The sequence below is a fragment of the Pinus tabuliformis genome, chromosome Q (genome assembly GCF_031772625.1).
Source record: "Pinus tabuliformis cultivar Carrire ecotype Pingquan chromosome Q, CPIR1, whole genome shotgun sequence".
Taxonomy (NCBI): domain Eukaryota; kingdom Viridiplantae; phylum Streptophyta; class Pinopsida; order Pinales; family Pinaceae; genus Pinus; species Pinus tabuliformis.
The window spans coordinates 436,912,015-436,925,233 of NC_142296.1; the positions used below are offsets into that span (position 1 = coordinate 436,912,015).

At 35.8% G+C, this 13,219-nt stretch overlaps 1 protein-coding gene across 1 annotated transcript in view; it reads left to right on the plus strand.

Annotated features, from left to right (window-relative positions):
• The first annotated feature begins 12,355 nt into the window (after positions 1-12,355).
• LOC149220093 (short-chain dehydrogenase/reductase 2b-like) overlaps positions 12,356-13,219 on the plus strand; it is a 57,986-nt gene continuing 57,122 nt past the window's right edge. The window contains exons 1-2 of the mRNA XM_089384650.1: positions 12,356-12,575; positions 12,661-12,932. Coding sequence (XP_089240776.1) covers positions 12,690-12,932 — 243 coding nt within the window. The 5' untranslated portion in view covers positions 12,356-12,575; positions 12,661-12,689. The remainder of the gene's footprint in view (positions 12,576-12,660; positions 12,933-13,219) is intronic.

Below are 13,219 nucleotides of genomic sequence, written 5' to 3' on the forward strand. Positions count from 1 at the left end.
TGACATGCTTGGGACAAGTCGATTGGGTATTTTTGTTATAATTTTTCTTGATGAGATGTTTCAGAATATGAAATTTGGAGGGCATAAAAGAGGAAATATTCAGGTATTTGGTAGATATTTCTGCACCAGATTTGTAAAATTGGATATTTATTGTGTAAATTTATGTTTGAGTAGAAACCAAAATAAATATAGACTTGATAAAGGAAGAAGTAAAAGATAGAACTAGCAGAAAAAATTAGTAGATTTGGTTAAGGAAGTAGTAAATAGATTTAGTGAAAGAAGAAGCAACTAATAGACATTGTAAAGAAGTAAGAAAATTTAGTGAAGTAGGTTGGTTCCTTCAAATATTTGCAGTAGTAGAGATTGGTGTCTGCTACAAATGGTGTTGCTGTGGTGATTGGTGTCTCTTGTAAGTTGGTGCTTACAAAATCTTTCATATAAAAAAATTTTGAGTTTTCTCTCATAAAAATTTTCAAATATATCTTATATTATTTGTTTAATTTATAAAATCTATATATTTTATTATATTCTAATATTTAAATAATTAAAAAAATTCATTCTACCAATTCACTCAATATAATTGTGAATCCAACGAGAAGACCAGATGAAAGTGGCAAAAACTGTGTTGACAAAGAATGGACATTGAATTTTGACTATAACAAGGCCTGCAAGCAGCGGTAGTCCTTGCTGGGTCAAAACTAAATTTTATATGGTTTGAAAATAAACTTGATATGGTCTGAAATCTGAAATTCAAGGGAAAGAGATACTCGTAGATTCAAACAAAGGTCTATGAACCTTGCATTGTGCTAGTCGAAAGAGGGAGATAATATGCTAATTAATGTGAATAGAGACTTCGTAGACAGTGCATGGTGTTAGAAAGTGCGATGAAGCTTTTAATGCATTGCTACCCAGATCAACACTGCTACCAGATCATATTAAAATTCCGGGTAAAGAATAAGACATTATATTAAAATTGATTTGACGAGCAGAAATTCAATATCTTTTTTGACGAGCACAATTTTTTCTTTAAATCCAACTTCGAGAAGTCCAATATCTTTTTTGACGAGCAGAGATTGTGACGAGGCCCAATATCTTTTTTGACGAGGAGAGATTTTGCTTTGGCCACCGCCTTTAGTTCCATTCCCGTATCATGTTTTTAATTATAAAATGTTTACGAAGGCATTAAACACTTGCGAGAACAAAGAGAAATCCAGGAGTAGTAGTAGTTAGCTTAAATTTTTTTTAACAATGTTTATTTAGGGATTTTGTTAGTTAAAATTATATTATTGGATGTGCTGGTTATTGTTATGTTTTTTAATGTTTTAATTATTTGTTTATTTAAAAGTGTATTTAGTGTAGAGTTTTTATATAGTTTTAGTGTATTTAATATTTAAAAATTATTTTTTTATACAAAACTATAAATTTAAATGCACACGGTTATATTATATATTATTTATTATATAAAGATTAATTATTATTATAATGGACTAACAATGAAGTTTTGAAAGTTTGATGGTAAATTTTTTTAGGTTTTGTCTAGTTGTAGCGTTTATGGTTTTCAATTTCGTTTTTTCTATGCAAAATGTCAGTGGAGGGAGCAACACTTCTTCCTATAGCAAGATAGTTGAAGGTAGTAGTAATTCTAAACAACCCTCTACTTTTGGCTCAATCCCCAATTCCAATGGAGCTCAATTCAATCTTCACCATCCTATTACCCAACTAGGGAAACTACATCCTAATAGTTGCTTACCAAATAGTACAATATAGCCCAAATTTGAGTTTGCTCAAATAATATGGGAGAATATACACATGATATGAGAGATCATGTACTCATCTAGAAATTTCTAGGGATATGGCCTTCAAAAAAATCCCACTCTCACTTGGTCCAAATCAAGTGGAAATGGAAAGGTCAAATCAAGCTTGAGTTCAATGCCAAAGGTTTCTTCACTGTTAGAGGATCAAACATGGCTATTTGAGAATGACCTATGTAAGCAATACAAGCTTTGTTTCTCACTATGAATATTTGAGAATGCTCTATGTGAGCAACAAAACACTATGAGAAACTATGTATGAACCACATTATTGGAGAATGCCGATGACGTATACTTTGTTTTATGTTTTTCACATTTTTCTTGCTTTTTTCTCTCTCCTCGTTTCTCGTTTCGTTTCCCGTTTCTCGTTTCTGGTAACATAGTTTTGGTAGTTTTGGAATGATGCAGAACCTGAGTTTGTAACTGCACCTACTTGATCGTTAGAAGAAAGTCAGAAAGTAAATAGTAGATGAAGTCTATCAACAATTTGCAGTTCACTTGAACCCCAAAGGACGGAACCCCAAAGGGCTTGTGGTTTCATCAATGTGTGCTACAACCTTTATCGAACACCATAAGAGGCATATCAAGCTACTGTTCCGAAAAGATTGGTTTCAACAATGTGCACTACAACCTTTATCAAGCACCATAAAAGGCATTTCAAGCTGCTGTTTCAGAAAATATCGGTTTCATCAATGCGCGCTACAATCGAGCACCATAAAAGGCATTTCAAGGTGTTGTTTCAGAAAAGATTGGTTTCATCAATGTGCGCTACAACCTTTATCGAGCACCATAAGAGGTATTTCAAACTGTTGTTTCAGAAAAAATCCAACCGAAAAGTAAGTATGGAGATTAATTAGGTGCCAAGACACTACCTAAAAGCACAACACCACCCTGGGCCCTTTTATCAACCATTTGTCCGTGCCTTCATCATACATACCATGCATGTTCACCCACATGCGTTAACATCCAGCGTCCCCTGTCTGAGAGAAAAAATGCATAATTAGAACAAAATTTTGTGAACAACATATGCGTAGCAGAGTCATGGGTATGGGAGCGATTGGGTCACTACCAGGTGACCTTCACACAGATGCGTAGGAAGACCTTTTATCTATGCATGCCAAGCAACCTTCACACAAATGGGTAGGTTAACCTTCTATTTATGCATACCAGGCGACCTTCACACAGACCAGTAAGAATAACTTTTATCTATGCGTACCGGGCGACCTTCACAGAGATGAGTAGGCTACCTTCACAGAGATGAGTAGGTAGAACTTCTATTTATGCATACCAGGAAGGTAGGGACGCCAACATGCAGATTGGCCAAGTGCACTATAGCTGACAGGATAGATGCACTAATGTAAAATTGAAACTATAGATGCATAAGGAAGGTGGGAAAGAACGAAGCATCTGAAAAACAAAGATAGAAGATCCCTTACTTGAATGGAGCTGATCTCTCTATCCAACCTAACGAATGATCAGGCTGGAAAGAGATCTCAGTGAATTATATTAAAAGAATACCATGGAGTTTGGGCCTCGATCCTGCCTGATAATAACAAAGTGACATGTCGCTGCCCTGCAAAAGACGACTACCTTCACAAGATTGCATCTTCTAAACCCAATATTCATCCATTGTATGCTCTAGTAAGCCATTCTATGACATTCTTAATAAAATAGATGTGGGATTGGACATAGAAGTTGAGGCAGTAATGCCACTTGATGTGCATGTATCTGTAGATGTGCATATATCTGTTATGTTATGTGTTCTATTAGGCTGTAAATACATTACAGTATGTTACACATCCATATATATGTTATGTAGATTTCTTACCCTTAAAATCCCATCTCAAATAAAGTTTTCCAACAGAAGATGTAGAATTAATCCATTGGACCAAGTTCTCCAGCACGATTGCACCGTGCACAACATTATGCTTAACCTCGCCAAAAATACGATACGTCCGTTGTTCATTCAGACCGATACCTGGTTGGGACAGTTTCTGCCCGACGGAACGCTGCTCCAGACTGGCAGGAACCTGGACGGCCGCCGGAAGTTAAGGAGAACCGCACCGTGTCTGGCAGCCGGAGCCTGCGTCTGGGTCGAGGATCCCAACACGGCGTTAGTCGAACCGCAGTGGTATGCGACCGAATATGAGAGAAGGAAGTTGCTCAATGCCATTTTTTAGAGCCACCAATGATGTACAGAAGGAAAACTATTATCAATACGTCCATCTTCTTCGCAATGCGAATCTTTATATATTCGCAAATAGATATTCTATTGAATTCAATTACAATACCCCGGTAGTTGTCCACAATTTCCCTACCATACCTGGGGAGCCAAGAAATTATCCTTCGGGGGAAGCTCCAAAGCAACTTCAAAATCCAAAACATGATAGTAAGCGCAACTCCAAATTCAAAACATGATAATAAGCGCAGCTCCAAAGCAACTCCAAATTCATAAGGAAAAGAAAATACAGGTAATGTACCATTTTAATATCTATGCAAGAGAAAATTCTCCATTTTAATGTCGAGTAATGTATCCCTGAGACATGATAGTAAGTGTAGCTCCAAAGCAATTCCAAATTCATAAGGGAAAAAAAATATAGGTAATATTTTAATGTCTACGCAAAAGAAAATATAGGTAATATTTTAATGTCTACGCAAGAGAAAATTCTCAATTTCCATTCTAATGTCTATGGAAGAGCAAATTCTCCGCAAATTCTGCTTTGACACATGACACTAAGTGCAGCTTAAGAAAGGAAACATAGTGGAGCTTGAGAAAGGAAACACAGGTAATGTCCTGATCACAATTCTAATCTTAATGTTTATGGAAGAGAGAATTATGTAATATGTACATCACATTTTGATATCTATTGATGAATCTATGTGAATAAGAGTGACTAAAGGAAAGTTGCAATGGCAAGACATGTGGAGGAGAGATTGCTTCTAGAAAAGTGTGAGCTTGACATGGGACATCACACTTGACATGGGGCATCACGTTGCATAAGCGGTCTAAACGTTTGGATATATATTTAGTTTCAAACTTTGCGGAGATGTTTGAAATTTGAACCTTGGATAAAATGTTACAAAAGGTGCATGTATGGGGGTCGGTGCATTAGTTTTTGGAAACTTTGGGTAAAAGTTTGTTAGCCATCTAAACCTTACTCGAGACACGTGAAGGTTCCAATAAGAGTCTCAAACCAAAAATTTGGATAAAATTTGGGTGAAGGAAATTGCAACCAGAGAGTTTGGTTAAATTTTGATAGAGTGGAGAAATTTTTGGTCAAAAAACGGATTAATGGCCAGTCAACACCCTAGCGATCACTAGAGTCCCTGCAGTGCCAAAGGCAGGGAAATTCTCAATTTCCATTATAATGTCTATGGAAGAGCAAATTCTCCGCAAATTCTCCTTTGAGACATGACACTAAGTGCAACGTCAGAAAGGAAACACAGTGGAGCTTCAGAAAGGAAATATAGGTAATGTCCTGATCACAATTCTAATATTAATGTTTATGGAAGAGAGAATTGTGTAACATGTACATCACATTTTGATATCTATTGATGAATCTATGTGAATAAGAGTGAATAAAGTAAAGTTGCAATGGCAGGACATGTGGAGGAGAGATTGCTTCTAGAAAAGTGTGAGCTTGACATGGGGCATCACATTGCATAAGCGGTCTAAACGTTTGGATATATATTTAGTTTCAAACTTTGCGGAGATGTTTGAAATTTGAACCTTGGATAAAATGTTACAAAAGGTGCATGTATGGCAGTGAGTGCATTAGTTTTTGGAAACTTTGGGTAAAAGTTTGTTAGCCATCTAAACCTTACTCGAGACACGTGAAGGTTCCAATAAGAGTCTCAAACCAAAACTTTGGATAAAATTTGGGTGAAGGAAATTGCAACCAGAGAGTTTTGTTAAATTTTGATAGAGCGGAGAAATTTTTGGTCAAAAAACAGATTAATAGCCAGTCAACGCCTTAGCGATGGCTAGAGTCCCTGTAGTGCCGAAGGCAGGGAAATTCTCAATTTCCATTCTAATGTCTATGGAAGAGCAAATTCTCCGCAAATTCTCCTTTGAGACATGACACTAAGTGCAGCTTCAGAAAGGAAACACAATGGAGCTTCAGAAAGGAAATACAGGTAATGTCCTAATCACAATTCTAATCTTAATGTTTATGGAAGAGAGAATTATGTAATATGTACATCACATTTTGATATCTATTGATGAATCTATGTGAATAAGAGTGACTAAAGGAAAGTTGAAATGACCGGATATGTGGAGGAGAGATTGCTTCTAGAAAAGTGTGAGCTTGACATGGGGCATCACGTTGCATAAGCAGTCTAAACATTTGGATATATATTTAGTTTCAAACTTTGCGGAGATGTTTGAAATTTGAACCTTGGGTAAAATGTTACAGAAGGTGCATGTATGGTTGTCGGTGCATTAGTTTTTGGAAACTTTGGGTAAAAGTTTGTTAGCCATCTAAACCTTACTCGAGACACGTGAAGGTTCCAATAAGAGTCTCAAACCAAAACTTTGGATAAAATTTGGGTGAAGGAAATTGCAATCAGAGAGTTTGGTTAAATTTTGATAGAGCGGAGAAATTTTGGTCAAAAAAACGGATTAATGGCCAGTCAATGCCCTAGCAATCGCTAGAGTCCCTGCAGTGCCGAAGGCAGGGACTAATAACTATAATGTGATCAATGCATCATTTCTTAAGAATTGCCAGATATATTCACGGTTAGGGGATATGTGCTGATGTGTGCTAGGTATCAGAGAAAAAAAAGCATTTTGTAGAAACCTCCATGGTAATATTCGCATTACCATTATCTCAAAGGCTTTCAAGTGTGGCCTTGGGGTTCGAACTGATGACCAGGAGTCTTTCATTGACCAAGTTATGCTCTTCTATTCCATATACCGTGTTGCCTGTGTCCTATGTGCAACCACTCAAGGTAACGGGTGCAAGGACTCGAGTCGTCCCTGTGGATGTATTGGAGTTTGATACCTCCACCAAGACTGTGCTAAACTTTTAGGTCTGAAGCTCTAAATAAAATACAACTTGGAGGGGATAGCGACATGAGTATTGAGAAATTCACAATGGAGTCTTCTTTTGGGTAATGGAATATGATATCTGGACTTGCATAATCTTACACACAAGGATAAGTAAGCCTACAAAATTACACTAGGCTCTTATCGTGGGTTAAGGTGAATCTTTGTATGTGTTTCAGTTATCTTCATTACATCTTTTTCAAGAGGCATGGTCATTAGATAGGAAGGCAGAGCTATGCTAGAAGCAAGAAACCCCACCTTAGCATTGCTTCAAGATGATGAGATCTTGACCAGTATTTCCCAAACCATTGGTGAGGTTTACGAAGTGCTAAAGACGATTCCTGTGTGAAAAGGAAAGAACCCCACCTTAGCATTGCTTCAGGATGATGAGATCTTGACCAGTATTTCCCAAACCATTAGTGAGGTTTACGAAGTGTTAAAAGACGGTTCCTGTGTGAAAAGTGGTGATGTTGAGGAGAAGGTCGTTTCGTAGACAACAACAAAGGAGTTTCAAACCTTATGCCAATTTGGTATTAAGCTTTGCATGGTGCAAGGATGTGGTATCACTGTTATTTGAAGGGATTGAAACATAACTAGCATAGATTCATTTTAAATATGGATCTAACATGAGCTTAGAGGGATTTAATTTCTTCACCTGATTGAAACATAACTAACATAGATTCATTTTAAATATGGATCTAACATGAGCTTAGAAGGATTTAATTTCTTCACCTACAAATTTTTTTATTAGTCGATATTATTTAAATGTTTTATATAGTTATTTTATTTTTTTAGATTTTTTTAAATTTTTTTATTTTGGTGGATATGAGCAAAATTTCAACTTTGATGACAGAGGGACAACTTTACACATCACGCTGCACTGTAGAATGAGTCTCTCGGCTCAATGACATGGAAGAGAGAGTTGTCATATTGTCCACATTATATCTACATGAAGGAGATGATGGTCAACCATATTTCTGAGGGGTAAATTGCCAAATAGTGCTTGTAGTTGAAGGAATCATCATTGCCATGAAAGGCTTTTCTTGCAGTTAGTGTGAGAAGCTATTTTTTTTCTTATTGAAAGAAGAGCTATATATGTGAAGGTGTACACAATCATTGCCAACAATTGCTAACAAAGTTGTTGATGAAAGGACCAAAGCTAAAGTGGATTGACACAAGTAGTATTTTTACTATTGAGAAAGTGCTTAATGTGTGCAGGTATTTTTACTATCGAGAAAGTGTTTAATGTGTGCAAGATGGTGAAAACTTATTATTTTTGTCTTTAAAATTTTAGATGAGTATATTGAGTCTAGGTATTTCAATATAGGTATAGTTTTTTCAAATGTGGTTCACAGTCGCTGAGTGACCACTACATTCACGGGCAATAATCTGGGAAGATCCACCTGAAGGGGTAGTTCATGAGCAATAATCCGAGAAGATCCACCTGAAGGGATCTACCAGCCAACCAATATGCCAAGCCTAACCCCAAGGGCGTCGACGAGATTTGACCCCGTGACCTCCCAATTGGCAAGGTACTTAGCAACAGGAACTTGACCAACGGAGCTATCCCTTAGAGGCTAGAGCTACTCAATATAGGTATAGTTATTTGTTAGAATTAGCTACTCTAACAAATGACAAGCAAAGTATTGGTATCCAAGATGAAAATTGAACAAAGATGCAAATTTTCTAAATGAAGAGACCTAGTATATGAATAATTATGGAGGAAGATGACATTCCAATCATATATGTCATGTGTTATTAACTCTTGATGTTGTATGTTACTATGTAGTAATGCTGCAATATTTTTTGATGTAAATGTCATTCCCTAGTCTGCATAGTAAGAAGTGTTGTAGTTGGAAGGGAGTTTTAGCTACATGGTTTACCCCATGTACTATTTGTTGAGTAATGCACTTAAGTCTTCGATCGGCATGTGCATAGAAAATGTAAGATTGAGATGAATATATCTTGTATATATGATACTTCCCTAGAGAACTGAAGAATACAACGGATGGTACCCATGTATCTTGGTAGACGGAAGTAGGTCCATATGATGGTAAATCAATCAGTCTTCATGGTCAAATTGATGGTAGGCCTTGCAGTACAATAGGTTTTTGGCCAATTTGAGGTATCAATGGTACATATGTTTTCCAATTGGTACGTGATGACAATTCTTCAGACGAAGGGAGGAGCATGGACACTTTTTGGGATGGAAGTGGGTTCCATTGTTCTCGCTTGAGAAAACCAAGATTGGTTGTAGGCTGGATTTTTGGAGATAAATGAAAAATTTGCAGCAGGGAGGACAAAAAGGTCCTTGCTACAAAAAAAAATTTGTTGGATCTTTGTCCAGGTAAATTAAGTGGCAATACTTATAGCAGAGACATCAAAGACCATGCATTTAGAACCACTATGGAAACAAAGGATAATGGTCGTGGTAGTAGCAAAGATTAAACATTGGTGGACAAGATTGTGTGGTGTCTTGAACAATAACAAACCCATGTTCATATTTTAATGTGAGTCACACATTGTAGCAAGTCTATAGTTTCATGTTTGGCTTGACGTAGTGTTCCTTGAGATGTATGTACCTAGTATCTCCATGAATGGAGTTTTCCATTGAATGTACCTAAGTCACTTGTGATGTAAACCTAATGAAGCATGTGTAACCCGTTAGTTAATGGTAATTTGAAAACCACTTTGTAAGTGTATGTTTGTGGTAAGCTGAAACCACTTGATGTGTTGTTTATGGTAAGTAGAAACCACACGAGGATGTAGTTCCTTGGGAGTGTGATGCAAGAGCATTGAGAGCATGGTTGAGGATAAGCCGATAAAACTTGGGGTATGGATGAGGGTAAGTCGATAAAAGCAAGAGCATGGTTACGACTGAGCCAAGAAAACCCAAGATGATGATGATGGAGATGTAGAGGGAGTTAAATGTACATGTACATGTATGAAGGTGCGATGGTTAAATGAAACATCTACATGAAGGACATCCTAGTACACTGATGGTTGCAACAACTAGTTACCTGTACATTCCGTTGGATAGTTGTTCCTTTATATGCATGCCGACATTTTGATAATGTTTGAAAATGCTAGGTTGGACCATTGCTAGACTTTACTAATCAAAATTAAGACTAGTCGTTAAGAGGGAGTGTTAGAGAATATAACCCCTACTCTTACGTGTGATGAATGGTTTGAGAAGGAGTTTGTTCCTAGGCTTTAGGAGGTCATTAGATCTAGTTAAGTTGAAAGATATTGTCCAACTAAGTAGCATTTATATTGGTGTGTAGTTGAGAGATTTGTTCAACCAAGTTTTTTTTTTCACGTGTGGTTCACGGATACCTGCGGTCACTAGGTGGCCGCTACATCCACGGAAATATCTGAGCTTGATCAAGGGTATCAAGCCCCGTGGCCAATAGCTAAGCCTAACCCCAAGGGCTTTGGGGAGAATTGACCATGTGACCTCCCAAATGACGAGGCACTTATTTGACCAGTTGAGCTAACCCTTGGGGTTGTTCAACCAAGTTGTTTGTGGGATCAAGATAATTTCTCTATGTTGAGAAAACATTCATGTATTTATATTGTAACATTATTTGATTAATACAAGTGTGTTTATGAAATTTTAATTTAAGCACCATGCAATGAACCAATGATTGGTTTATTGTGTTTTCATCTTGTCCATTAAATATTACATTATTCTAATTCAATTGATAAGACAAAAATGTAGTAAGCCACCTTTCTACATGGTGCTTAATATTTGTTAGGAGGTAGATGTGTAATTCTTCAGTGCTAAACATAGAGTTAACAAGTATCTTTTGAAAAAGATATTAATGAAAGAGACATGTAATACCTTTCATTTTTGAAGATGCAGTTGATGTGTGTCATTTAAAATATACATATATTCGTAACAACAATAAGAAGTGAAAAATGAAAAATAAAAATATTTCTGTGTAAAAGAAAAATTTAGGAAAAAATGCAGCAAAATTAATTAAAAGTAAAAACAATATACAATGAGTGTGATTGTGTACTTCATCGTTTAATATGGAGTTGATGCATAGAAATTTATGATGGATTTACAATGGTGATTATCTTTATATTTTGACTAGTATAAAAAAGAAAGTCAACATTACTAAAATAAGAACCCATTCTCATAAGTTTCATATCAACATTAGTTGTTCGATAACCTTAAGAATTTGTCATCTTTGTGATACTAAGAGGTGGGATAAATGAATCTGTTATTTTTGTGACACTAAAAAATGTGGAATATGAAAAACACTTTCTCTTACAATGCCTTGATTATATGGAAATTAAATCTCAATTTCAAAAGATTTATCACAACACTAACCTTTTTAACATTTTAACTCGTCAAAATTATGGTAATTTTGAAAGGCTTCTCTTAATGCTTTTAAAGTATATAAATAAAATTTAAAACCGTCCAAGTAATTTTTTACTTTTTCAAAGTTCTGATAAACCAATTTTAATTTTAATAGGCATTAACCACAACCACCATCATCATTACCAATTATTTAAAATTTTCAATATACAAATAAATATTTATTGTATTTTTCACCCAAATAATATTTATCAATTTTCAAACATGATATCATATTTCAAAATAATTAATTTAAAACATGGCAACTTCAAATATTACGCATTTTTTTGGAAAGTTTTTGCAGTTTATTTTCAAACCTAATTTGTCTAAAATTTGGTAGGGGTTCATTGAAATCACAAGTTTGACAGGGGAACTCTTCACAATAGAAGTGACACAAAGGTTTTTGAGGGTGCTGAATCTATATATCCAATCAAAAAACAATTTAAACAACACAATTCAAGATTGAGCCACACTTTTTCCACTAGATTCTGATAAAAAGTCCATGAAAACTCCAAAAAATCACACTTAAAACTACTTTTTCTGATATTTCAATTTAAATAATTAAACTAATAAAGATTGATTAATTAATTTAATAAATAATATATAAATATTTTTATAAAAAATATTAAATATCCATATATAAAAATTGTTGAATCTGAAATGTTCCAGATCTAACCATCCAATGACATTTATAAATCTCCTCACACCAAAGGTCATTTATAATTCAAAAAAGGAAAAAGAAAAGCAGGGATGAACGGAAATCTCTTCCTATATTCAAAAAACACAGCTAAAACTTATGAACCAGGACAAACGGAAAGTCTGCAGTCTAGAAGGTCAACTTACTCCGCCGCCATCTTGAGTCACCACAAATATAATAGTCTGCAGTCTAGAAGGTCAACTTACTCCGCCGCCATCTTGAGTCACCACAAATATAATAGTCTGCGGTCTAGAAGGTCAACTTACTCCGCCGCCATCTTGAGTCACCACAAATATAATAGTCTGCGGTCTAGAAGGTCAACTTACTCCGCCGCCATCTTGATTCACCACAAATATAATAATAATGTTCTAGTACAACGAATATAGTGTTTCTCTTTTACTTTTCCTCTTTCCCTGAGATTGACTTTTAGCAGAATAACTCAATGACACACCTCCCCATAGAGCTCATGTACCATCCGATGATATTTTGGAACTCCTTCAATCAAAAGTTATGAGAGCTATACGCACTATTAATTCCAATGCCAACCATCATTTTTTCAAAGGGCATAGTAGCTATCTTTCATTTTATACTGCTCGAGTCTCCTAATTTCTTTCTATCTCTAAGCATTTAGAAGATCTTCGCGGAACAAAAATGGTGAGTTCATGCTCTCGACAGAGAGTTAGTTGGTAGCTTATCATGTCGATTAGATATATAACAAACTGTTAATTTGTGATGATAGGATAAATCCTCGTGTGACGCAACAGATGAATGCTGGACGAAAGAGACAGTGGGTGTGGTAACAGGGGCCAACAGAGGAATAGGGTTGGAGATCGCTCGTTTACTTGCAGACAAAGGTATCACTGTTGTTCTCACTTGTCTCCACAATCTCGTGCTCTCATGGAAGAAGGAAGAAAAAATGTGGTGTTTCATACACTCGATATACAGAGGGATGACAGTGTTACCGAATTTGCCCAATGGTTGAAGAATGAATTCGGTGGCCTTGATATTCTGGTATTCTTTCTTTTCTTCGTTTTGACTATAATTGATCTACTTCGTCCCCCATATACCAATGGAATGTATGCTCTTTCACAATGGCAGGGGCATTTTGGATTGGATAAACTAAGTAATTATGTTGCAGAGTTTAGTAGAGTTTACTGTCATTTCTCTGCTGTATAATTTCTATGACTCTGTTGTCTGTAATATGCTGTTTGCAATTTGACCAATTGAGTAGGTTGATGTGGTTTTGATCTTCTACTTTCTGATTTTAGTATGTGGATCTCTATTTCCTATTTTTCTGG